Genomic DNA, 23,621 nt, shown 5'->3' on the forward strand with positions numbered 1-23,621 from the left:
CACTGAACCTAAACAAATACATCCCTCCACTGATCCTCCAAACGAGCAGAAGGATGTGAAAACAACTCCTTAATGGGATCAATCCTTTTCAATGAGAAAACAGAAGAAACATGTGCCCTTCTTTAGTCTATTTACAGAACAAAACGGAACAAGCGGACTCTCCAATCCTCTTCCCCATAAAAGGGCAGGACTCTGGACTGATCTGTGGTACTACAGGAACGAAAATTAGCAGGTAAGAACCAATTTTCCTTTCCCTGTACATACTCAGATCAGTCCAGACTCCTGGGATGTACCAAAGCTTCCCTAAAATGGGGTGGGACTGAGAGAATCCTTCTGGAAGTACACTCTCACCAAAGCCCATGGCCTCTGGGGCCTGGACATCCAGTCGATTATGTCAAGCGAAAGAGTGCAATGACTTCCAAATAGCTGCCCTGCAAATCTCTTGCAGAGACAATTGCTGACATTCACCCCCAGGAGGATGCTGCTTGCAACAGAGTAGTGAGAGCTCTCAAACCTTCAGGGACAAAGCAATCTTGACATATGTAAGTCGAAACTATCACTTCTTTTAGCCACCGCGCTATGGTGGATTTGGAAGCTTTGTGTCCTTTGTTCACGCCACTCCATAGCACAAAAAGATGATCTGATAGCCAAAAGCTATTGGTGACCTTAAGATAGTGCAGCAAGTCCCTTTTTACATCCAAAAATCCTTGAGAACCAAGTTAAGTCTCCAGGGTGGACATAATTTCTGCACCGGAGCCAACAAATGCTTCACACTCAGGAGAATGCACAGTTGCTTACCTGTAACAGATATTCTCCTAGGACAGCAGGATGTTAGTCCTCACATATGAGTGACATCATCAGATGGAGCCCGGGACGGAAAACTTTTATCAAAGTTTCTACAACAGTCTGGCCCCACAGAGAGCACGATAACAGTTGGGTTCAGGACTGGAATAGATTGCGGAGGACAGACTGGCCAAAAGTGCTGTCCTGGCGACTATCCCTATCGAGACAGTAGTGAGCCGTAAATGTGTGTAGAGAACTCCAGGTTGCAGCCCTGCAGATTTCGGCGACAGGGATCGCATGCAGATGGGCCACTGACACCGCCATAGCCCGCACAGAGTGAGCCTTCACTCTGCCAGCCAGCTGGAGGCCGCCTGCTCATAGCAGAAGGCAATGCAATCCGCTAGCCAGTTGGATAGGGTCTGCTTCTCCACTGCTGCTCCCAGTCTGTTGGTGTCGAAGGACACGAAGAACTGGGTAGACTGTTTATGACTCACTGTATGGTCCAAGTAGAAAGCGAGCGCTCGCTTGCAGCCCAGGGAATGAAGAGCACGTTCCCTGGGTGTGAATGAGGCCATGGGAAGAATGTGGGAGCACATTCCCCAGGTGTGAATGAGGCCGTGGGAAGAACGTGGGAAGGATCATTGACTGGTTGATGTGGAAAGCAGTCACTACCTTTGGCAGAAATTTTGGATGCGTACGCAGCACCACATGATCATGGAAGAATTTCGTGTAGGAAGCCTAAGCAGCCAGGACCTGGATCTCACTGACCCTGCTGGCAGGCAAAGTGGGGGCTTGAGTTGAACCGGAGCGCCCATTAACGCCCGATCAGTGGCTGGACTGAAATGGGCGCTCCGGTGACAACCTGGTGGTAGGCACTGAGGGCAATGAGGTGTACTCGGACCAAGCTTGTCTGGAGGCCAGACTCGGACAGGTGCCACAGATAATCCAGCAGGCGGGGGAGTGGGCAGGAAAAAGGGTCCAGTCCATGGCCCCTGCACCAGGTGAGGAAATGCTTCCATTTTGAGCTGTAAGATCTTCAAGTGGAAGGTTTCCGGGAATCAATCAAGACCCTGGAAACACCATCCGAGAGTTGCAAGGGCTGGAGGATCATACGCTCCACATCCATGCCATGAGGGCTAGGATGTGGAGGCTTGGGTGATGCAGGATGCCCTGCTTCTGCGATAGGAGGCTGGGAGCCATCCCCAGCAGAACGGTGCGCTTGTGGACAGGTCTTGGAGCAGAGGGAATGACACCTGTCTTGGCCAGGTGGGTGCCACCAGGATCATGGTCCCACAGTCCTCTTGCAGCTTCGTCAGAGTCCTCGAGAGAAGCGGAATTGGGGGGAAAAGTGTACATGAGACCTTGTCCCCAATGAAGGGAGAACACGTCATGGGCCATACTTTCTACTGAAAGTGTAGGTACTTCCTGTGGTTGGGGACAATTGCAATATGGGTGTAAGCCTCCTTTAAGTCGAGGGAGCAGAGCCAGTCTCCTCTTCGAAGGAGCAGGATCAGCATGCCCAGGAGACCATCTTGAATTGTTCTCTTACGAGAAATTGGTTTAAGCCCTGAGGTCGAGAATGGGACATAAGCTGCTATTCCTTTTCAGAATGAGGAAATACCTCGAGTAGAAGCTGTGACAATAAGTAAATCTGCAGCTCTAACACTAAACATTCAAAAGGGAAACTTTGATAAAATGAGGAAAATAGTTAGAAAAAAATTGAAAGGTGCAGCTGCAAAGGTTAAAAGTGTTCAACAGGCTTGGACATTGTTTAAAAATACAGTCCTAGAGGCGCAGTCCATATGTATTCCACACATTAACAAAGGTGGAAAGAAGGCAAAACGATTACCGTCATAGTTAAAAGGTGAGGGGAAAGAGGCTATTTTAGCCAAAAAAACATCCTTCAAAAATTGGAAGAAGGATCCATCTGAAGTAAATAGGATAAAACATAAGCATTGTCAAGTTAAGAGTATAAGACAGGCGAAGAGAGAATTTGAAATGAAGTTGGCCATAGAGACAAAAACTCATAAAAACTTTTCAAAAAATATCCGAAGCAAGAAACCTGTGAGGGAGTCAGTTGGACCATTAGATGACCGAGGCTCTCTTAGGGAAGATAAGGCCATTGCAGAAAGACAAAATTAATTCTTTGCTTCCGTGTTTACTGAGGATGTTGGGGAGATACCAGTTCCGGGGATGGTTTTCAGGAGTGATGAGTAGGATGAATTGAATGAAATCACTGTGAACCTGGAAGATGTAGTAGGCGAGATTGACAAACTAAAGAGTAGCAAATCACCTGGACTGGATGGTATGCATCCTAGGGTACTGAAAGAACTAAAAATGTTGAGATTACTTACCTGATAATCTCCTTTTCCTTAGTGTAGACAGATGGACTCAGAACAAATGGGTATAGTGTGCTCGTGCTAGCAGTTGGAGACGGATCTGACGTCAGCACGGGTACATATACCCCCACAGGAGGTGCAGCAAATCAGTAATCTTCCTTGCAAAAGCTGTTATGGATATATGTGTACTGACGATCAATGAAATAGTGAAACAGGATTCCCCTGACCAACTGATAGTAGCTGGAGACCACCAGCATTCACAACCGGAAGGTGTCGACACCTGGCAAAGGGGACGCTCTTATGTAAGAAAATGACATGGCCTACCTTGAATCGGTGAAACCCATGTGTACCGGCAGCCGGGCGGGATGCTGAGTCCATCTGTCTTCACTAAGGAAAAGGAGATTATCAGGTAAGTAATCTCAATATTTCCTAGCGTGTAGCCAGATGGACTCAGAACAAATGGGATGTACAAAAGCTTTACTCCCAGCCTGGGCGGGAGGCTGCCTGAGGACCGCGTAGGACTGCCCTCGCAAATGCTGTGTCCTCCCTGGCCTGGACATCCAGACGGTAGAACCTGGAGAAGGTATGGAGGAAGGACCATGTCGCCGCTTTACATATTTCTGCAGGCGACAGCATCCTAGATTCTGCCCAAGATGCTGCTTGGGCTCTGGTAGAATGAGCCTTGACTTGTAGAGGCCGTGACTTCCCGGCCTCTATGTAAGCCGCTCTGATAACTTCTTTAATCCAGCAGGCGATGGTGGGCCGAGAGGCCGCTTCTCCTTGTTTCTTCCCGCTGTGCAGGACGAACAGATGGTCCGTCTTTCATACTTCTTCTGTCATTTCCAGATATCTGGGCAGCAATCTGCCGATGTCGAGATGGCGTAGTAAACGCCCTTCTTCTGATTTCTTTAAACCCGCCGTGGTAGGCAAGGATATGGTTTGGTTGAGGTGAAATTGAGAGACTACTTTAGGTAGAAAGGAGGGAACCATGCGAAGATGGATAGCCTCAGGAGTGATTCGCAGAAAGGGATCACGGCACGACAGTGCTTGTAGCTCTGAGATGCGGCGTGCTGAACACACCGCCAACAAGAACACCATCTTCAAAGTTAGAGAACGGAGAGACAGGCCCCGAAGGGGTCTGAAGGTGGATCCCGCGAGGAAATCCAAAACTATGTTGAGGTTCCACAGGGGTACTGGATACTTCAGTGGCGGACGAATGTGCTTGACTCCTTTCAGGAAGCGAGAAACATCTGGGTGCATGGCAATGGTCTTGCCATTCCTCCTGGGACCGTAGCAAGACAGCGCAGCCACCTGAACCTTGATGGAGCTTAGGGAGAGACCCTTCTGAAGCCCATCCTGCAGGAAATCCAGGACCATAGGATTGGTCGCATGTGGATTGGTGCCATGAGTGTCGCACCAGGCTTCAAATACTCTCCAAATCCTTATGTAGGTGAGGGATGTGGAAAACTTGCGCGCTCGGAGGAGTGTATCTATCACCGGCTCCGAGTAACCTCTTTTCTTCAGCCTAGTCCTCTCAATGGCCAGACCGTAAGAGAGAATTGAGCCGGATCCTCGTGGAGGATGGGACCTTGACGTAGCAGGTCCCTGAGAGGAGGCAGGGGAAGGGGCTCCCCTGCCAGAAGTCTTCTCATGTCCGCGTACCAGGGTCTTCTTGGCCAGTCTGGCAGCACTAGAAGAACTAGGCCCCGGTGCTTCTGAATCTTGTGGATAAGGGTGCCCAGCAGGGGCCACGGAGGAAAAGCGTATAGCAGGGTCCCTGGAGGCCATGGCTGAACCAGGGCGTCGATCCCGTGAGAGAACGGATCTCGCTTGCGGCTGAGTATCTGGGTACTTGAGCATTGGACCTGTCTGACAGTAAGTCCATGTCCGGAATCCCCCAGTGATCCACAATCATCTGGAAGGCTGTGGGCGACAGCTGCCATTCCCCTGGATTTAGGCTTTCTCTGCTGAGGAAGTCTGCCGTGGTGTTGTCCTTCCCGGCAATGTGGACGGCGGAGATGTCCTGAAGATTCGCCTCTGCCCAAGCCATCAGCGGGGCTATCTCTAGGGACACCTGTCGGCTTCTGGTTCCGCCCTGACGGTTGATGTATGCCACCGTGGTGGCGTTGTCGGACATCACTCTGACTGCTCTGTTCCTCAGTCTGTGAGCAAATTGCAGGCATGCCAATCGGACTGCCCGTGCCTCTAGACGGTTGATGTTCCACCCGGACTCTTCTCTGTTCCACCGCCCTTGGGCGGTGAGTTCTTCGCAGTGTGCTCCCCATCCACTCAGGCTGGCATCTGTGGTGAGCAGAATGTATGTGGGGGAGGATATCTTCGACCCCCTGCTCGTGTGGTTGGACTGCAACCACCACCGTAACTGGGTCCGCACTCTGGCTGGCAGAGGTAGATGCACAGAATAATTCTGGAAGCGGGGGCTCCAGCAAGAGAGCAGGGAGTGTTGTAAAGGTCTCATATGGGCCCTTGCCCAGGGTACCACTTCCAGGGTGGATGCCATGAGGCCGAGAACCTGCAGATAATCCCAAGCTATGGGACGGCTGGCTCCCATCAAGGACCGGAGACGCGTCTGAAGTTTTAACCTTCTCTTGGTAGTGAGACTGACTTTGTCTGCCTGGGTGTCGAACTGGACTCCCAGGTATTCCAGTGATTGGGAAGGCTGCAGGCAACTCTTATTGAGGTTGACTACCCATACCAGGCTTTCCAGAAGGGCGATCACTCTGTCAGTTGCCCGATGGCTCTCCTCTCGTGATTTCGCCCTGATCAGCCAATCGTCTAGGTAGGGATGGCCAAGGATTCCTTCCCGTCTGAGCGCCGCTGCTACCACGACGATCACCTTGGTGAAGGTACGCGGCGCTGTGGCTAACCGGAAAGGCAGAGCCCAGAATCAGAAGTGGCGTCCCAGAACCTTGAAGCGTAGGTAGCGCTGATGATTCGGATGGATCGGGATATGCAGGTAGGCTTCTGACAAGTCCAAGGCCGTGAGGAATTCTCCTGGCTGTACTGCGGTCTTGACTGAGCGCAGAGTTTCCATGCGAAACCTCGGGACCCTTAAGTATCGATTGACTGACTTGAGGTCCAGTACGGGCCGGAAAGTGCCCTCTTTCTTGGCTACCATGAAATAAATGGAAAAGTGCCCAAAATCCATTTCCCATGCAGGTACTGGGATTATGGCTTTCAAGGACAGGAGCCTCGCCAGGGTAGCTTCCAATGCCGCCTTCTTGTGTATTGGACACGAAGATTCCACAAACCTGTCCGGAGGGAGGTGATGGAAGTCCAGATAATACCCCTCTCGGATGATGGCGAGGACCCACTGATCCGACGTAATCTCAATCCGTCTGGGGTAGAAGAGGGTTAACCTGCCCCCTATGGCTCCGTCCCCTGGATGGATCGGCTGATTCTCATTGGGAGGCGCGGCCGGGCCGTGAACCCGAGCCGGCTCCCCTCTTATGCTGCTTGGTCCGAAAGGACTGGTTCCTGGCCTGAGGACAAGGTGCCTGGTAGCGACTCCTATAGGGAGTGAAGCGTTGGGAGCTTCTACCTCTGGAGTGCCTCAGAATGGCGCGCTGGTTCCTTTTGAACCTATCTTCCGTTAGTCGAGGTACTGGAGAGGCGCCCCATGTGCTAGCCAGTTTATCAAGGGCGCTGCCGAACAGGAAAGAACCCCTAAAGGGCATTCTGGTGAGGCGTGTCTTCGAAGGAGCATCGGCTGACCAGTTCCGTATCCAGAGCTGCCTCCTGGCAGCTACATAGGATGAGACCCCCTTTGCTGTCGTACGGACTAGGTCAGATGCGGCATCCGTGAGGAACAAGAGAGCTGACTCTATGTCAGCTGCCGGAGCATTGTTCCTGACCTGTGACAAACAGGAACGCGTCACCACTGTGCAGCAGGTTGCGATTCGCAAAGATAGAGCTGCCACCTCAAAGGTCTGTTTCAGGATGGCGTCCAGTCGCCGGTCGTGAGGCTCCTTGAGGGCCGCCCCCCCTTCAACTGGAATGGTAGTGCGCTTGACCACAGCGCTAACCAAGGCGTCCACCTGAGGGCACGCCAGCATCTCCTTGACTGCCGGTTCCAGGGGGTACATGCCCGTCAGGGCCCGACCCCCTTTGAATGAGGCCGCTGGTGCAGCCCATTCCAAATCTATCAGTTGCTGTGCTGCTTGTAAGAAGGGAAAATAGCGGGCTGTAGGACGAAGACCTTCCAGCAGAGTGTTCTGCGTAGAGGGCACCATAGTGCTGGGGCCTGTAATAGCCAACTCCGCCAGGCACTGAGATACCAGATTGGAGAGATCTTCCTTGGGAAAGAACCGCCTCATGGTTCGATATGGCTCAATCCCCGAGGGAAGTTCTCCCTCCTCGGGGAGTTCGGACTCGTCCTCCGAGACATCAGGGTCTGCCTGAATCGGACTGCCCGGAGGCGGGTGCCCACGATAAGGGCGCGAAGGTCCAGGGGCAGGATCAGCTGGAGCAGCAGCAGGGCCTGGACGGGAAGCTGATTGCATCTGTACAAAGGCATGGATCCCCTTAAAGAGATCCACCCAGTAAATGGAAGCGGTCTCTAGTCGTCGGGGTACCAGGTCCCCCGGAACCCCAGGTTGGTCGAGACTGCCCGTTAGATCTGGGGTGGCCCCTGGGGAACTGTCAGCAAACCTCGGTTGAGACTCGTCCTGGCCCGAGGCTCCCACTGCCTCCTCACATTGGGCACAAAGGGAGTCTGGCTCCTCGCTGTGCGTGGCTCTAAGCTGGCATGCTGAGCAGAGGCCGAGAGCTTTTACGCCTGAATCAGGAGCAGAGGCCGAGAGCTTTTACGCCTGAATCAGGAGCATATTCTTCAGCGCTACATTCGCAAGCCGCAATGTTCCATTGCGGCTTGCGAATGTAGCGCTGAAGAATATGCGCCTAAGAATATGCGGCAGCTTAATACAATATGCGCTCAATGCGGCAGCAATATACGCTCAATACAATATGCGCTCAATAATATGCGGTCAGCAATATACGCTTAATGATATACAATATGCGCTCAATAATATGCGGTCAGCACTATACGCTGAATGATATACAATATGCGCTCAATAATATGCCGTCAGCAATATACGCACAATGATATACAATACGCGCTCAATAATATGCGGTCAGCAATATACGCTCAATGATATGCAATATGCGCTCAACAGTATGCGGTCAGCAATATACGCTCAATGATATCCAATATGCGCTCAATAATATGTGGTCAGCAATATACGCTCAATGATATCGAATATGCGCTCATTAGTATGCGGTCAGCAATATACGCTCAAAGATATCCAATATGCGCTCAGCAATATACGCTCAATGATATCCAATATGCGCTCATTAGTATGCGGTCAGCAGTATACGCTCAATGATTTCTCAATAATATGCGCTTAATCATATACAGGCGCCTATCATGGGCGCTCAATACCTGAATCAAGGCCGACAAAATGGCAACCTCCACGGCGTGCCGCATACAGGCAACGCCGCCGATCCTCGTCCCTCGGAGACCAAAAGTAAGAGATATACGCCTTACCTGATCCTCGGCGCTTCCCGGTTAGAACCCGGGCGGTCTCCGGCTGCGGGGGGAGAGGGGAAATACCTTCACCACCACGTTTGAGGAAATGCACCCGCTGCCTCTAGGCCGCTGAACTCGTCTCGCTCGGGGCTAAGTCCACGCCGGGACCGAGGCGCCTCTCAGCCCGACCCGAGCCCTTCTCGCTCGGGGGCTAGATCCCTGCCGCGATTCGGCCACCGGACCGAGGCCTAGACCTCCGAGGGATCGCGGAAATCACCCCGGGAAACTCAACTGGGGGAGGGACCCGAGGGTATCACCGCAGGAGTGCGGGGCTCGATGTTCCTGTAGGAATTTAGTAAGTAGAATATAGAAAGTAGAAAAATAGAAAGTAGTATTGGAAAACACGCTCTGCGAGCGTGCAGGTTCTCCAAACTGCTTTGGAGACGGAAATTACTGATTTGCTACACTTCCTGTGGGGGTATATGTACCCGTGCTGACCTCAGATCCGTCTCCAACTGCTAGCACGAGCACACTATACCCATTTGTTCTGAGTCCATCTGGCTACAAGCTAGGAAAATGAAATTTCTGATCTATTAATTAAAATTTGTAACCTATCATTAAAATCATCCATTGTACCTGAAGACTGGAGGGTGGCCAATATAACCCCAACATTTAAAAAAGGCTCCAGGGGCGATCCGGGTAACTACAGACCAGTGAGACTGACTTCAGTGCCGGGAAAAATAGTGGAAACTATTCTCAAGATCAAAATCGTAGAGCATATAGAAAGACATGGTTTAATGGAACTCAGTCAACATGGATTTACCCAAGGGAAGTCTTGCCTAACAAATCTGCTTCATTTTTTTGAAGGGGTTAATAAACATGTGGATAAAGGTGAACCAGTAGATGTAGTGTATTTGGATTTTCAGAAGGCGTTTGACAAAGTTCCTCATGAGAGTCTACTACGAAAACTAAAAAGTCATGGGATAGGAGGCGATGTCCTTTCGTGGATTAGAAACTAGTTAAAAGACAGGAAACAGAGAGTAGAATTAAATGGACAATTTTCTCAGTGGAAAAGAGTAAACAGTGGAGTGCCTAGGGATCTGTACTTGGACTGGTGCTTATATATATATATATATGATTTGGAAAGGAATACAACGAGTGAGGTTATCAAATTTGCAGATGATACAAAATTATTCAGAGTAGTTAAATCACAAGCGGACTGTGATACATTACAGGAGGACCTTGCAAGACTGGAAGATTGGGCAACCTAATGGCAGATGAAATTTAATGTGGACAAGTGCAAGGTGTTGCATATAGGGAAAAATAACCCTTGCTGTAGTTACATGATGTTAGGGTCCATATTAGGAGCTACCACCCAGGAAAAAGATCTAGGCATCATAGTGGATAATACTTTAAAATCGTCGGCTCAGTGTGCTGCAGCAGTCAAAAAAGCAAACAGAATGTTAAGAATTATTAGGAAGGGAATGGTTAATAAAATGGAAAATGTCATAATGCCTCTATATCGTTCCATGGTGAGAACGCACCTTGAATACTGTGTACAATTCTGGTCGCTGCATCTCAAAAAAGATATAGTTGCGATGGAGAAGGTACAGAGAAGGGCAACCAAAATGATAAAGGGGATGGAACAGCTCCCCTATGAGGAAAGGCTGAAGAGGTTAGGGCTGTTCAGCTTGGAGAAGAGATGGCTGAGGGGAGATTTGATAGAGGTCTTTAAGATCATGAGAGGTCTTGAACGAGTAGATGTGACTCAGTTATTTACACTTTCGAATAATAGAAGGACTAGGGGCATTCCATGAAGTTAGCAAGTTGCACATTTAAGACTAATCGGAGAAAATTCTTTTTCACTCAACGCACAATAAAGCTCTGGAATTTGTTGCCAGAGGATGTGGTTAATGTAATTAGTGTAGCTGGGTTCAAAAAAGGTTTGGATAAGTTCTTGGAGGAGAAGTCCATTAATGGCTATTAATCAAGTTTACTTAGGGAATAGCCACCACTATTAATTGCATCAGTAGAATGGGATCTTATTAGTGTTTGGGTAATTGCCAGGTTCTTGTGGCCTGGTTTGGCCTCTGTTGGAAACAGGATGCTGGGCTTGATGGACGCTTGGTCTGACCCAGCATGGCAATTTTTTATGTTCTCATGACCCCACTGTTAGTGGGGAATCAGTTCTATCGTGCCTGCAGCTAGAAGGGCGGAAAGATCCAATTGAAGGACGACCAGATGGGCGGATGAACCCCATGATGGACATGGGGTAGCAGTTTCTGGGAGCCTGCTGAAGTTCAGGCTGTAGTCCTGGCAGATAATGGAGAGGACCCAATGGTGCAAATTGATCTCTTCACAACAGCAGGTGAATCAAAGGACCCTGCCACTGACTGGGGGATCAGCTGCCAAGAGAACTGGTGTCTGGCTTGCGCCCTCTTACCACCAGTCAAAAACCAGTGGATGGGGCCTGCTGGGGGGCTGGTTGGGCCTTCGGGTGTGGCTGCTACCGGCTGCAACCTCTAGGGCTGGACCAAGGTGGCCGAGTATGGTCAGCTGGAGGAAAGTATTTCCTTGGCCAGTAGAAGGGCTTTCAGAGTGGCTGGTGGAGAGTTGCTAAAGAATATCATGCTGATCCTTCAGCTGCGCCATGACCTCTTTCACCTTGTCCCCGAACAGGTTCTCTCCTGTACAGGGAGGTCCGCAAGCCTGTCCTGAACCTTCGGTCTGAGATCAGAGACTTGGAGCCAAATCAGCTGTCTGGCGCAGATGCCCCGGTGGCTAGATGGGCTGCGGTTTCAAAGGCGTCATAGGTAGACCTGACCTCGTGTCTACCTATCTCAAGTCCCAGGACGGCAATAGCCATAAGGGATTCCTGCTGTTGCTGGGGAAGGCCCTCCGGAAACTCTTGGACCTGTTCCATACGTTGCGGTCGTATTGTGTCATGTACAGCTGGTTGGGGTAAGTGCCGCCGTTCAAAGCCCATGGCCTGTTGAACCAGATAAGTCGCATCAGCTTTCCAGTTCACCAGGGCAACCGACACCGGGTGTTCCCACATGCGGAGGAGGAGTTCCATAAAAATGTCGTCGACCAGCACTGCCACGATCTCTTTTGGGGCATTGATGAACTGGAGGACTTCCAGCATCTTATGACGGGTATCCTCCTCCAACAGGAACTGGAAGGGGATGAATTCAGCCATGGCCCTTACAAAGCTGGTGAATGCAGGTCCTCGGGCGGGGAGCAACGCTGCTCCTCCGGAGGGGAAGGCTCTAAAAGGGGGTCATCTGAGATCTTGGAAGATGCGTCCGAGGAGTCATCGCCCCACGGGTCATAGGGGCCGTCCTCCTCACTAGGGCCTGGATGCTGAGGGGCACTAGGCCTGGGCCCCAAAGGCACCAACAGCATTGATGGGTCCTCGAGCATAAAGGGGTGCATCGGCTATGGTTCACCGGGGGGAACCGGTGGTGGCCCAAGGAACCATGGGCATGGACGCCTGGTCCCCACGGCCTCATCCTATTCGGAGTACCTGGGAATCGGGATCGCTCTGATGGAGGGCATTGGTGGCTGAGAAGGCATCGGGGGCCTCTCGGGTACCGGTTGCTTCGGTAGGGCACCAAGGAGGACATCCAGATGCTCCAGCAGGGGCATGAACATTGAAGGCGGAGGTTCGGGGGCCAGTGGTGCCAGCAGCTCAACACTCTGAAGTGCTTTGAGCACCACCGATTGCACCCTGTGGTCTAACTCCTCCTAGAAGTCCTGTGTAGTAAGGACTAATGGAGGGGGACGAGGCGTCGCCGGCACATCCTTGGAGGGATCATGAGGGGGGGCAGCGCCCAGCACCTTTGCCAGTGGGGAATGCCTCGGGCTATCGGGAGCACCGGAGGATGAGGCCTCTGGTGGCCAGTGCCACTTCAATGGCAGCTCGGCAGCCACCGATGCCACTCCAGAACCAGAACCGTGTCGGGATGGTGACCATTGTCTATGCTTCCTGGGTTTCCGGCGCTTGTCCTGGTCTTTCCCCGGCACCGAAGATGATGATGACCCCAAGGTTAGGGTGAGGGGAGAGACCACCGAGGATCAATCTCCCTCTCTATGATCCTTAGGAGTACTGGAGAGCGGGACCGCCAGGGGAAGGGACGAGGACGGTTCCCCATGGTCCTTAGGCATGGAAGATACTGAGGCCAAAGTGGAGGGTTTTGGAGTGCCAAAAGCTTCTCCATTTTATCCAGGCAAACACGACGCCCTTTGGGGGTCATTTGATTGCACAAACAATGCCCTCGGATGTCGTGCGAGGCCCTTAGGCAGAGGATACACATTTCATGCGGATACATCTGCGGGGCACCGTCAAAAACCCGATGACACCACTGAAAAAGAGGCCAGCACACGGTCGATGACCGATGAAGACCCAGAAACAGGAGTCGGGAATCGACCGCGAATAACTATGGCAAAAGCCAAGGGTACCTACTGGAGGAACTGTTGCGTTCGTGCATCTTCTTGCCCCTTGCTCCACCCTCTCTACCTTGGGAGCGACTCCCTTCGGCTCTGACGGACAGATGCAGCCGCGGCTTCTCCCTGCCACTTGGTCACGGTGTCCCAGGGCTGGCTTGACGCTACGGATCCGCCATGTACCTGATGACGTAAGGGCATGCATGCGCGCTCCAGACTTTGTACCAGCAAGGGTGCGAACCTCGGGGGCGTCCCCTTGTAGTGACGTCATCCATTTTCACTTTATAAGGTCTTTGTTTGCTAACCTCTAACGAGTTAGCAAGGAACTCCAACATGACTTGCTTCGGCAGTCCACGATACTTGCAACAATGATCCAAGTCAGCGAGTAGAATCCTTCTCCACTGCTCGGCCTTTTCAAACTTACCAGGATTACCCGCTCCACAGGGGCTCTGCTCTCTCTTCTTGATTTCAGATTGCCAAGACGGGATCCCGTACTCGCTCCTCGAGGGCCTACGTCCCTGAATACTCAGAAGACTCCTCATTGCCTGGAAGCAATCGCAGACATGAACACAGTGAGTTCTATTGTAGATAGGAATAGGTACTCGCTCCACGAGGGCCTACATTCCTATAGCTCTGAAGACTCCCTTCCGTCCAAGACTATCGCAGGTATGGAGATCGAGAGTTATATTGGCAAGATTGCAGATAGGAACCGGTACTCGCTCCACAAGGGCCCATGTTCCTAGAATCCTTTACAGACTCTCTTCTACTCTAGAAGCCATTTCATATACAGCTATTGTGAGTTCTTATTACAGACTGTTTAGAGGAACCAGTGCTCGCCTACGGCTCCTGTTCCTGATTATACTGAAGACTCTCTGTGGCATAGAGACCATTGCAGACATCTACTATTGTGAGTGTACCATCTTGTATCTAGTATACCCTGTCTACTCACTACTTCTAGTCTCTCTCTACAGCTCAGCAACCCAGAGATTATAATCCAGTATCAGAAGGACTTCAGCCCTACCGGACACATCGACTCAATACTGCCACCACTTGTGGTCCAGCTTCCAGCCTAATAAAGAAATATTTGTGTTTATTTCATATTCTAGCCTAGCCGGTGGTTCCTCTCAGGATCTCCTCCTGAGGGTGCTGTCATCTGCCATCGGCCCAGGGATTCACCATTTCCTCCAAGTGGTCATTCCTTACATTACTATCACTCTGTGGGAGCCAACCACTACCGACCATTAACACCACTTACGGAAGTATTATATAGATAGCTACCTTCTCTTTCAATGGGACTTCCCAACAGCCTATATATAACAGATTGCTACTCCATAGCGGAGGCATGATAGATTGCTATCTCAGTAGCGAAGTACAAGATACCTATTGTTAGCTCCTCTCCTCGGAAGAGTATCATTGAACAGACTGCCAACTCCTCTTCCCTGGGGAGTTGATCCATAACAGATTGCTACCTCCTTCCTTACAGGAGCATCTAACAGCAGTTCGCTAACAGATTACTAACTCCGCTCTCTTGTCGGGGTAAAGCACTACAGATAGCTATCTCCTCCCCTCTGGAGGAGCAGATCATGACAGTTTGCTACTCCTCCCCCTTTCAGGAGAAAAGCAGAACAGATTGCTAACTCCGCCCTCCTGGCGGGGTGAGCGATAACAGATTGCTAACTCCTCCCCTCTGGAGGAGGAGAGCGTAACAGGAACTCAATGTGAAGGGGGACCCGATGCAGAAAACCTCCCCAAAATACAGCAAAAATGCTTTCAAGGGTTTGGCGCTCCAAAACCGCGCCGAGGAAAAGAGGAGACTGAAGGGGGACCTCGCGTGGATGAGTGGATAGCGGCAGGTTGGGCATGCTCAGTCTGTCAGTCAAAGTTTCTAGAAACTTTGGCTCCCAGAATCTGTAAATGGTCAATGGCGTCCCGAACCACCCATCATTTGCTTGCATAGGCACAAGCAGACACCATAAACACATCCTTTAGCGGGCGAGCAAATTCTAAAGCATAACGAGCCTTATCACACTTAGGACCCACTGATCTGTCATGATCTTGGCCCACTCCTCATAGAAAAGTTTCAGCCGACCACCTACAGCCAGCACCGAGGAGTGGACCCGTCTCGCTTCTTGGATCCCGACGCGCCTTGGCTGCAAGCATCCCTGTTCGGCTTTCAACCTTGAAAGTTCTGGCCCCAAAACTTCTGCCTGCCAGATCCTTGCCTTTGGGCTCCTCCCATAGCCCAATTCTGCCGAAAATGCTGAATTATCCAGAAGCAAGGCCACGAGGAGTAGGCACCTTTTCCGTCCTTTGGTTTATCCTCTGGCAGCTTATGAATCTTATTCTTACCCAGATGCTTTACCAGCTCCTCTAAGTCCTCTCCACACAACAGCTTCCCCTTGGAGGGTAACACTCCTAACTGGGATTTAGACCACACGTCTGTCAACCAGTTCTGCAACCAAAGGAGCAGCCTGGCCGAGACTGCTGACATTATAGTCCTGCTGGATTTTCACATGAGGTCATATAATACATCTACTTTGAGCCGTTCGGCCTGCTTGGACTCTTGACGCTGACATAGCTTTATCAGACTGTAACTGCTGAACCCAGCGTAAATCAGTCGGAAGCATGAAACTGCTGCACACTGCAGCCTGAATGTGCAAAGCAGATACCTCAAATATCTTTTTGAGATGGACCTCCAATTTACTGTCCTGCATACCCTCCAACGCAGCAGAACCAGTTACAGGAATAGCAATCTTCTTTGTGACAGCCAACACTGAGGCATCAACCTTCGACATCTGCAACAAAGGTAAATTGTCCTCTGGCAACAGATACAACTTATCCATAGCTCTGCTAACCTTCAGCCCAGTATCCTGAGTTTCCCACTCCTGAAGCACTAGCTTCTTTACTGACTTATGAAACAGGAAAGCCTTCGGACCTCTTAAGCCCTCCATGACTGGTCCACCTCCTCATGATCAGATCCCTCACTCAGTTCCTTAATCCCCAATTCCTTCAGACATACGGGATCAGGGGCTACAACTCTTTCCTGATGAAAAGGCGAACCACTTTAGGGCTGTCCCCCTCCACGGTTGGGGCTTGGCCCCCTCTCCTCATCTGGTTATTGAAGGTCCAAGGATGAACTCATGTCCGCAGGGTCCATTGCCGGAGATTCTTCGACATCCGACCCCTCTTGAGATTCTGTCCGGATCCATCGACAGAGCAGCTTGACTAAGGATTTGCCAAACCCTGGTCAACTCACTCGCCCGCGTAGGTTTAGGTCACTTGGCATGACGCGGTTCCTGTGGGTCCTTGAGCCTGGAAAGGCGGCGTCCCGTGGCCCTCCTAGTGAGATATGCCATGTGCATAAGCAGCACAAAATCTGAAGAAAAAGCTGCTGGCTCCTCAGGATCTGGTCCTAAAAGGTCCTCCTCCTCCCCAGGGGCAATCAGGCCTCATTGGGTCTTCCAATGGCCAGGCAGAGCAGGGGAGGAAGAACTGTCACCCCTCCAGCTCTCTCAGCTGCTGACTGAAAAGAAGCCAAAATGATCGCCATTCCCACAGAAACCGGGAAGGGATCGCCAGCTGAATTGCGATCCCTCCCCCCCCCCCCCCCCACGCTCTTTTCTGCGACCCAATGCCTAATCACTGCTCCCGTAGCCATTCCCAAGCTGCCCTCTCCCCCGGAGAGGCAGTGGGAACAAAGGCCAATCTGTGCGACATGCACCTCGCCACAAGCCGCACATCGGCTGACAAGCAGCATGACCTCTGGCGGAGCAATCGGGTGGGGGAGACACAGCCGCCTGAAGAACGCCTGATAGAAACGCTGACCACCCTTCAGGCTGCCTCGGAGTGACCCACCGCACTAACCATGGTGATAGTAACATCCTGCATGAGACTAAATACAAAATTGAATCTTTATGGGTAGAAATCCCTTGTGTGTCAGGGAAGACTATAGTGAAAGGGGTATACTACCGTCCACCTGGTCAAGATGGTGAGATGGATAGTGAAATGCTAAGAGAAATTAGGGAAGCTAACCAAATTGGTAGTACAGTAATAATGGGAGACTTCAATTACCCCAATATAGACTGGGTAAATGTATCATCGGGTCACGCTAGAGAGATAACATTCCTGGATGGAATAAATGATAGCTTTATGGAGCAATTGGTTCAGGAACTGACGAGAGAGGGGGCAATTTTAGATCTAATTCTCAGTGGAGCACAGGACTTGGTGAGAGAGGTAACGGTGGTGGGCCGCTTGGCAATAGTGATCATAATATGATCAAATTTGATTTAATGACTGGAAAAGGAACAGTGTGCAAATCCAAGGCTCTCGTGCTAAACTTTCAAAAGGGAAACTTTGATAAAATGAGAAAAATTGTTAGAAAAAAACTGAAAGGAGCAGCTACAAAAGTAAAAAATGTCCAAGAGGCATGGTCATTGTTAAAAAATACCATTCTAGAAGCACAGTCCAGATGTATTCCACACATTAAGAAAGGTGGAAAGAAGGCAAAACGATTACCGGCATGGTTAAAAGGGGAGGTGAAAGAAGCTATTTTAGCCAAAGGATCTTCATTCAAAAATTGGAAGAAGGATCCAACAGAAGAAAATAGGATAAAGCATAAACATTGGCAAGTTAGATGTAAGACATTGATAAGACAGGTTAAGAGAGAATTTGAAAAGAAGTTGGCTGTAGAGGCAAAAACTCACAGTAAAAATTTTTTAAAATATATCCGAAGCAGAAAGCCTGTGAGGGAGTCAGTTGGACCATTAGATGATCGAGGGGTTAAAGGGGCACTTAGAGAAGATAAGGCCATCGCGGAAAGATTAAATGATTTCTTTGCTTCGGTGTTTACTGAAGAGGATGTTGGGGAGCTACCCGTAATGGAGAAGGTTTTCATGGGTAATGATTCAGATGGACTGAATCAAATCACGGTGAACCTAGAAGATGTGGTAGGCCTGATTGACAAACTGAAGAGTAGTAAATCACCTGAACCGGATGGTATACACCCCAGAGTTCTGAAGGAACTAAAAAATGAAATTTCAGACCTATTAGTAAAAATGTGTAACTTATCATTAAAATCATCCATTGTACCTGAAGACTGGAGGATAGCAAATGTAACCCCAATATTTAAAAAGGGCTCCAGGGGCGATCCGGGAAACTACAGTCCGGTTAGCGTGACTTCAGTGCCAGGAAAAATAGTGGAAAATGTTCTAAACATCAAAATCACAGAACATATAGAAAGACATGGTTTAATGGAACAAAGTCAGCATGGCTTTACCCAGGGCAAGTCTTGCCTCACAAATCTGCTTCACTTTTTTGAAGGAGTTAATAAACATGTGGATAAAGGTGAACCGGTAGATATAATATACTTGGATTTTCAGAAGGCGTTTGACAAAGTTCCTCATGAGAGGCTTCTAGGAAAAGTAAAAAGTCATGCGATAGGTGGCGATGTCCTTTCGTGGATTGCAAACTGGCTAAAAGACAGGAAACAGAGAGTAGGATTAAATGGGCAATTTTCTCAGTGGAAGGGAGTGGACAGTGGAGTGCCTCAGGGATCTGTATTGGGACCCTTACTTTTCAATATATTTATAAATGATCTGGAAAGAATTACAACGAGTGAGATAATCAAATTTGCAGATGACACAAAATTGTTCAGAGTAGTTAAATCACAAGCAGATTGTGATAAATTGCAGGAAGACGTTGTGAGACTGGAAAATTGGGCATCCAGATGGCAGATGAAATTTAATGTGGAAAAGTGCAAGGTGATGCATATAGGGAAAAATAACCCATGCTATAATTACACAATGTTGGGTTCCATATTAGGTGCTACAACCCAAGAAAGAGATCTAGGTGTCATAGTGGATAACACATTGAAATCGTCGGTACAGTGTGTTGCGGCAGTCAAAAAAGCAAACAGAATGATGTGAACGAGTTCATGAATGCCGGTATAAAAAAACCTTAAATAAATAAATAAAATAAATGTTGGGAATTATTAGAAAGGGAATGGTGAATGAAACGGAAAATGTCATAATGCCTCTGAATCGCTCCATGGTGAGACCGCACCTTGAATACTGTGTACAATTCTGGTCGCCGCATCTCAAAAAAGATATAATTGCGATGGAGAAGGTACAGAGAAGGGCTACCAAAATGATAAGGGGAATGGAACAACTCCCCTATGAGGAAAGACTAAAGAGGTTAGGACTTTTCAGCTTGGAGAAGAGACGACTGAGGGGGGATATGATAGAGGTGTTTAAAATCATGAGAGGTCTAGAACGGGTAGATGTGAATCGGTTATTACTCTTTTGGATAGTAGAAAGACTAGGGGGCACTCCATGAAGTTAGCATGGGGCACATTTAAAACTAATCGGAGAAAGTTCTTTTTTACTCAACGCACAATTAAACTCTGGAATTTGTTGCCAGAGGATGTGGTTAGAGCAGTTAGTATAGCTGTGTTTAAAAAAGGATTGGATAAGTTCTTGGAGGAGAAGTCCATTACCTGCTATTAAGTTCACTTAGGGGCGGATTTTAAAAGGCGCGCGAATAGCCTACTTTTGTTTGCGCTCCAGGCGCAAACAAAAGTACGCTGGATTTTAGTAGATACGCGCGGAGCCGCGCGTATCTGCTAAAAACCTGGATCGGCGCGCGCAAGGCTATGGATTTTGTATAGCCGGCGCGCGCCGAGCCGCGCAGCCTACCCCCGTTCCCTCCAAGGCCGCTCCGAAATCGGAGCGGCCTCGGAGGGAACTTTCCTTTGCCCTCCCCTCACCTTCCCCTCCCTTCCCCTACCTAACCCACCCGCCCGGCCCCGTCTAAACCCCCCCCCCTTACCTTTGTCGGGGGATTTACGCCTCCCGGAGGGAGGTGTAAATCCCCGCGCGCCAGCGGGCCTCCTGCGTGCCGGGCCGCGACCTGGGGGCGGGTACGGAGGGCGCGGCCACGCCCCCGGACCGCCCCGGGCCGTAGCCACGCCCCCGTACCCGCCCCCAAAACGCTGCTGACACGCCCCCGAAACGCCGCGACGACCGAGCCTGCCCCCCGACACGCCCCCGACACGCCCCCCTCGGAGAACCCCGGGACTTACACGAGTCCCGGGGCTCTGCGCGCACCGGGAGGCCTATGTAAAATAGGCTTCCCGGCGCGCAGGGCCCTGCTCGCGTAAATCCGCCCGGTTTTGGGCGGATTTACGCAAGCAGGGCTCTGAAAATCCGCCCCTTAGAGAATAGCCACTGCCATTAGCAATGGTAACATGGAATAGACTTAGTTTTTGGGTAATTGCCAGGTTCTTATGGCCTGGATTGGCCACTGTTGGAAACAGGATGCTGGGCTTGATGGACCCTTGGTCTGACCCAGTATGGCATTTTCTTATGTTCTTATGTTCTTAGTGTCCACTAATGAAGAACTGGTTCTGTGTTGAAATTAGTAGGAAATACTGATAAAATCATGGTTCTGAAACACTAGTGGATATGTATAAAGGGATACAAAATTAATTATGCGCCTTTACATAGGGACAGTAAATTTAAAACGAGCGTGCATATGTGGGCGTGCATCCATATGAGCAAGAATTTTATATCGCCCGCACCCATAACATAAAATACGCCTATTTGCATGTACGTGCATTCCTAATTTTAAGCAGTTAAATGAAGATAGGTTATTCGCCTATTTTCTTGAGGACTTGGCTTTTACATGCTCAAGTGAGAACATTTTATAACGCGCATGAAGGAAATTACCAGTTTTACCAATTAGTCCACCAGTTTGTTCAGTCTATCTCTAGGTCATCAAGACCTAGAGATCAAGGCTCTTCAGTCTGCACCCCCCCAGTTTTATTCTGAAGTATACCTGATAAATAGCAGAAGTAAATATGCACACCTAATAGCCTTATGCATACTACATTCAAAGATTATAAAATCGCAACTTGTGCTCATAAATATTGGTCTCGCTCTGGAATGCCCTTGACCCGCCCCTAATCTGCTTCTCTTTTACATAAGCAAATTTATTCGCACCCTAACACTTATGTGCTTATATGCGAGGTTTATAAAATAGCTTTAGTGTGAATAAGCACTACTTGCATGTGTATCCGCTATTTTGTGAGTGTGTATCACTTTTAAAATTCACCTTAAAGTCTAACACAGTGACATTAAAACTGAAAGCCTTTTGGCTTACTAAGTTCAGAAATCTGAACGCTTACTGATCCTCGGAGAAACAGAACCGGAATCCCTATTCCAAACTTCTCTCCCAAGATGCTGACTGCTGACATCAGCTGGTGGGCCTGCAACCCAAAGTCCTGCAAGGTCTCTTCTGCATCATCAGTGGATATGTTGCTAATCAATCTAAAAAAAAAAAAAAAGAGAAGAGAAGAGAAACTAACGTCAGGTCTGCGTAGCAGAGACCTGAAAGATCAAGGAACATGGACGCAGAAGACATATACACACTTCCATCAATTTACCTAATACTGATCTGAAGGGTTGGACTTTTTTTGTTTTTTTAATTCCATAGCTAAATGTGCAAATCGGTTATTTTAAGAATTTTAATGTGAAATTTGGCTTAAACACATGGAAGAAAATATTCAGCCGATGTGCAGCTCAGCAAGTTAGCCAGATATATTTATCCAAATACTTTAGCTTATTTATTCAGCAGCATGACTGCATCACTGAAAATATCTAGCTATCCTAAAGTTAGTCGGATAAGTTTATCCGGCTTATTTGAGGACAGTTCTATGGACCAACCAGAGTTAACTGGATAAGTTATCTGGATAACTGAATATCAAGGTCAGCTGGATAACTTAATTGACTAACACAGCTCCTCTCCATCATTCCCCTGCAGTCACTTAGCCGGTTAAGTATTTATCCGGCTAAGTGATGGCTGCTGACCGCAGCCAAATATTTAAAATGCGCCACTTAGCTGGGTAAGTCGGAACGTTCCAGCTAAGTGACAATGAATATCATCCTCATGATCTTTAAATTGAACATCTTTAATTAATTTAATTTCAATTTAACTGAAACCCTTTTGATTAGTAATTTTGCAATTTCAAAATTTACATTAGCCATAATTCATATACTTGCACATTTTTATTTCTATGAAATTATAATGAATGTACACACATTTATTTTTTTATGTTCATATTTTGCTCTATATGTCCTGGATAGGCCAATTGCTTTAATATTTCTAAAGAGGAATGAATGAATATATTAATTACTAAGACAAAAAGACATCCTGACTTTCATAATGGAAGGAATTTTAGGTAACTATTTTTTAATTAATATGCATTTGTAAACAGGAACAGAAATTCAATTTTGGTGATGCCAAGAATTTTGCTTTTGTTTTGTGGCCTTTTGTTTTAGGTTTTGTTAGGATTTTTTTTGTATTTTTCTATGTTTCATTTTAGTGTGCACTATTTGCTATTAACGCATGCTATTTGCTGTTAGTACGTACTAAAAGAAATAGGGCCTGATTTTAAAAAGCATTTACATGCTTAAAATTAGGTTTTACACGTGCAAATGCACTTTACTCGTGTAAGTGGACTTTTCAAAATTGCTACAATATATGCCATTGAATTGTCCATTTGATATTCACTTGTAAGTGTACTTTATGTGCATAAATGGCTTTTTTAACTTGCTACAATAGTATGTTACATTTACACATGTAACTCCTTTTAAAATTACCTCTATAGTGCGGACTAACAGCAAATAGCGCGCCCCAATGGTGAATAGTACACATTTAAACGAAACTTAGAAAAAAACATTTATCAAGCTTTCCCTTGTTTCACTTTACAAACAAAATGAAAAGAAATTGTCTATTTTGTTAAAAACAAAAACATATTCCTAGTACAAATTGCTTTCTGAGCATTAGTTTCTTAGTCTGAAGAAGGGAAACAAAGAAGTAAGTGTGGAAAATAGGATTCCAGAAAATTAAGCATGTGAGTCAAGATGAAATTTTGATTAGTGGATAATGCTTGATGCCAGTCAAGAAAAATCTTCATGCTTGATCCTGAAGAAAAGAAAAAAAATACAAAATTGGGGGCCTTTAGGGGAGAGCACTCACCTGGTCCGACAGTTATCACAGCATTTCTCAGTCCCCATGATGCCTGACGTGGCCTTTCGGAGTTGTTTGTCTTCAAAATGAGACAAGATGATCCTACCCAAGGGTGACAGGAATTAAATAAAAAGTACAAGAATTTACATGCTGAATTCATTGCAGAAAATAATGAGCTCAAATCATCTTCATTAATTGATTCACCTGGGAGCCAATTATTTAGCTCTGACTCATTCAGAGCTAATGTGAAGCTGAGAGTGGTTGGCTGGAGGGGGTTGTGTAATTTTTCCTTGAATAATTGCTTGATTGTATGCATAAGGTATTTAATGAGGATAGCTATTATTAATATTACTATCATACGGGTTTGAAAAACTCAAAGTGATACCAACACCTCACTATTCCTCACTCCCTAGGTAAGGAACAGCTGGCTGCAAGAAGCTGAACAATTAAACACCTCAACTCTGCTGACTCAAAAAGTCAGT

At 48.3% G+C, this 23,621-nt stretch overlaps 1 protein-coding gene across 1 annotated transcript in view; it reads right to left on the reverse strand.

The window, feature by feature from the left end:
• Positions 1 to 23,621, reverse strand: part of WRN (WRN RecQ like helicase) — a 983,741-nt gene that overhangs the window by 446,977 nt on the left and 513,143 nt on the right. Inside the window, exons 15-16 of the mRNA XM_029601951.1 lie at positions 23,149 to 23,241; positions 21,296 to 21,437 (exon numbers count right to left, since the gene is read on the reverse strand). Of these exons, the coding sequence (XP_029457811.1) occupies positions 21,296 to 21,437; positions 23,149 to 23,241 (235 nt within the window). The remainder of the gene's footprint in view (positions 1 to 21,295; positions 21,438 to 23,148; positions 23,242 to 23,621) is intronic.

The sequence above is a fragment of the Rhinatrema bivittatum genome, chromosome 1 (genome assembly GCF_901001135.1).
Source record: "Rhinatrema bivittatum chromosome 1, aRhiBiv1.1, whole genome shotgun sequence".
NCBI lineage: Eukaryota > Metazoa > Chordata > Amphibia > Gymnophiona > Rhinatrematidae > Rhinatrema > Rhinatrema bivittatum.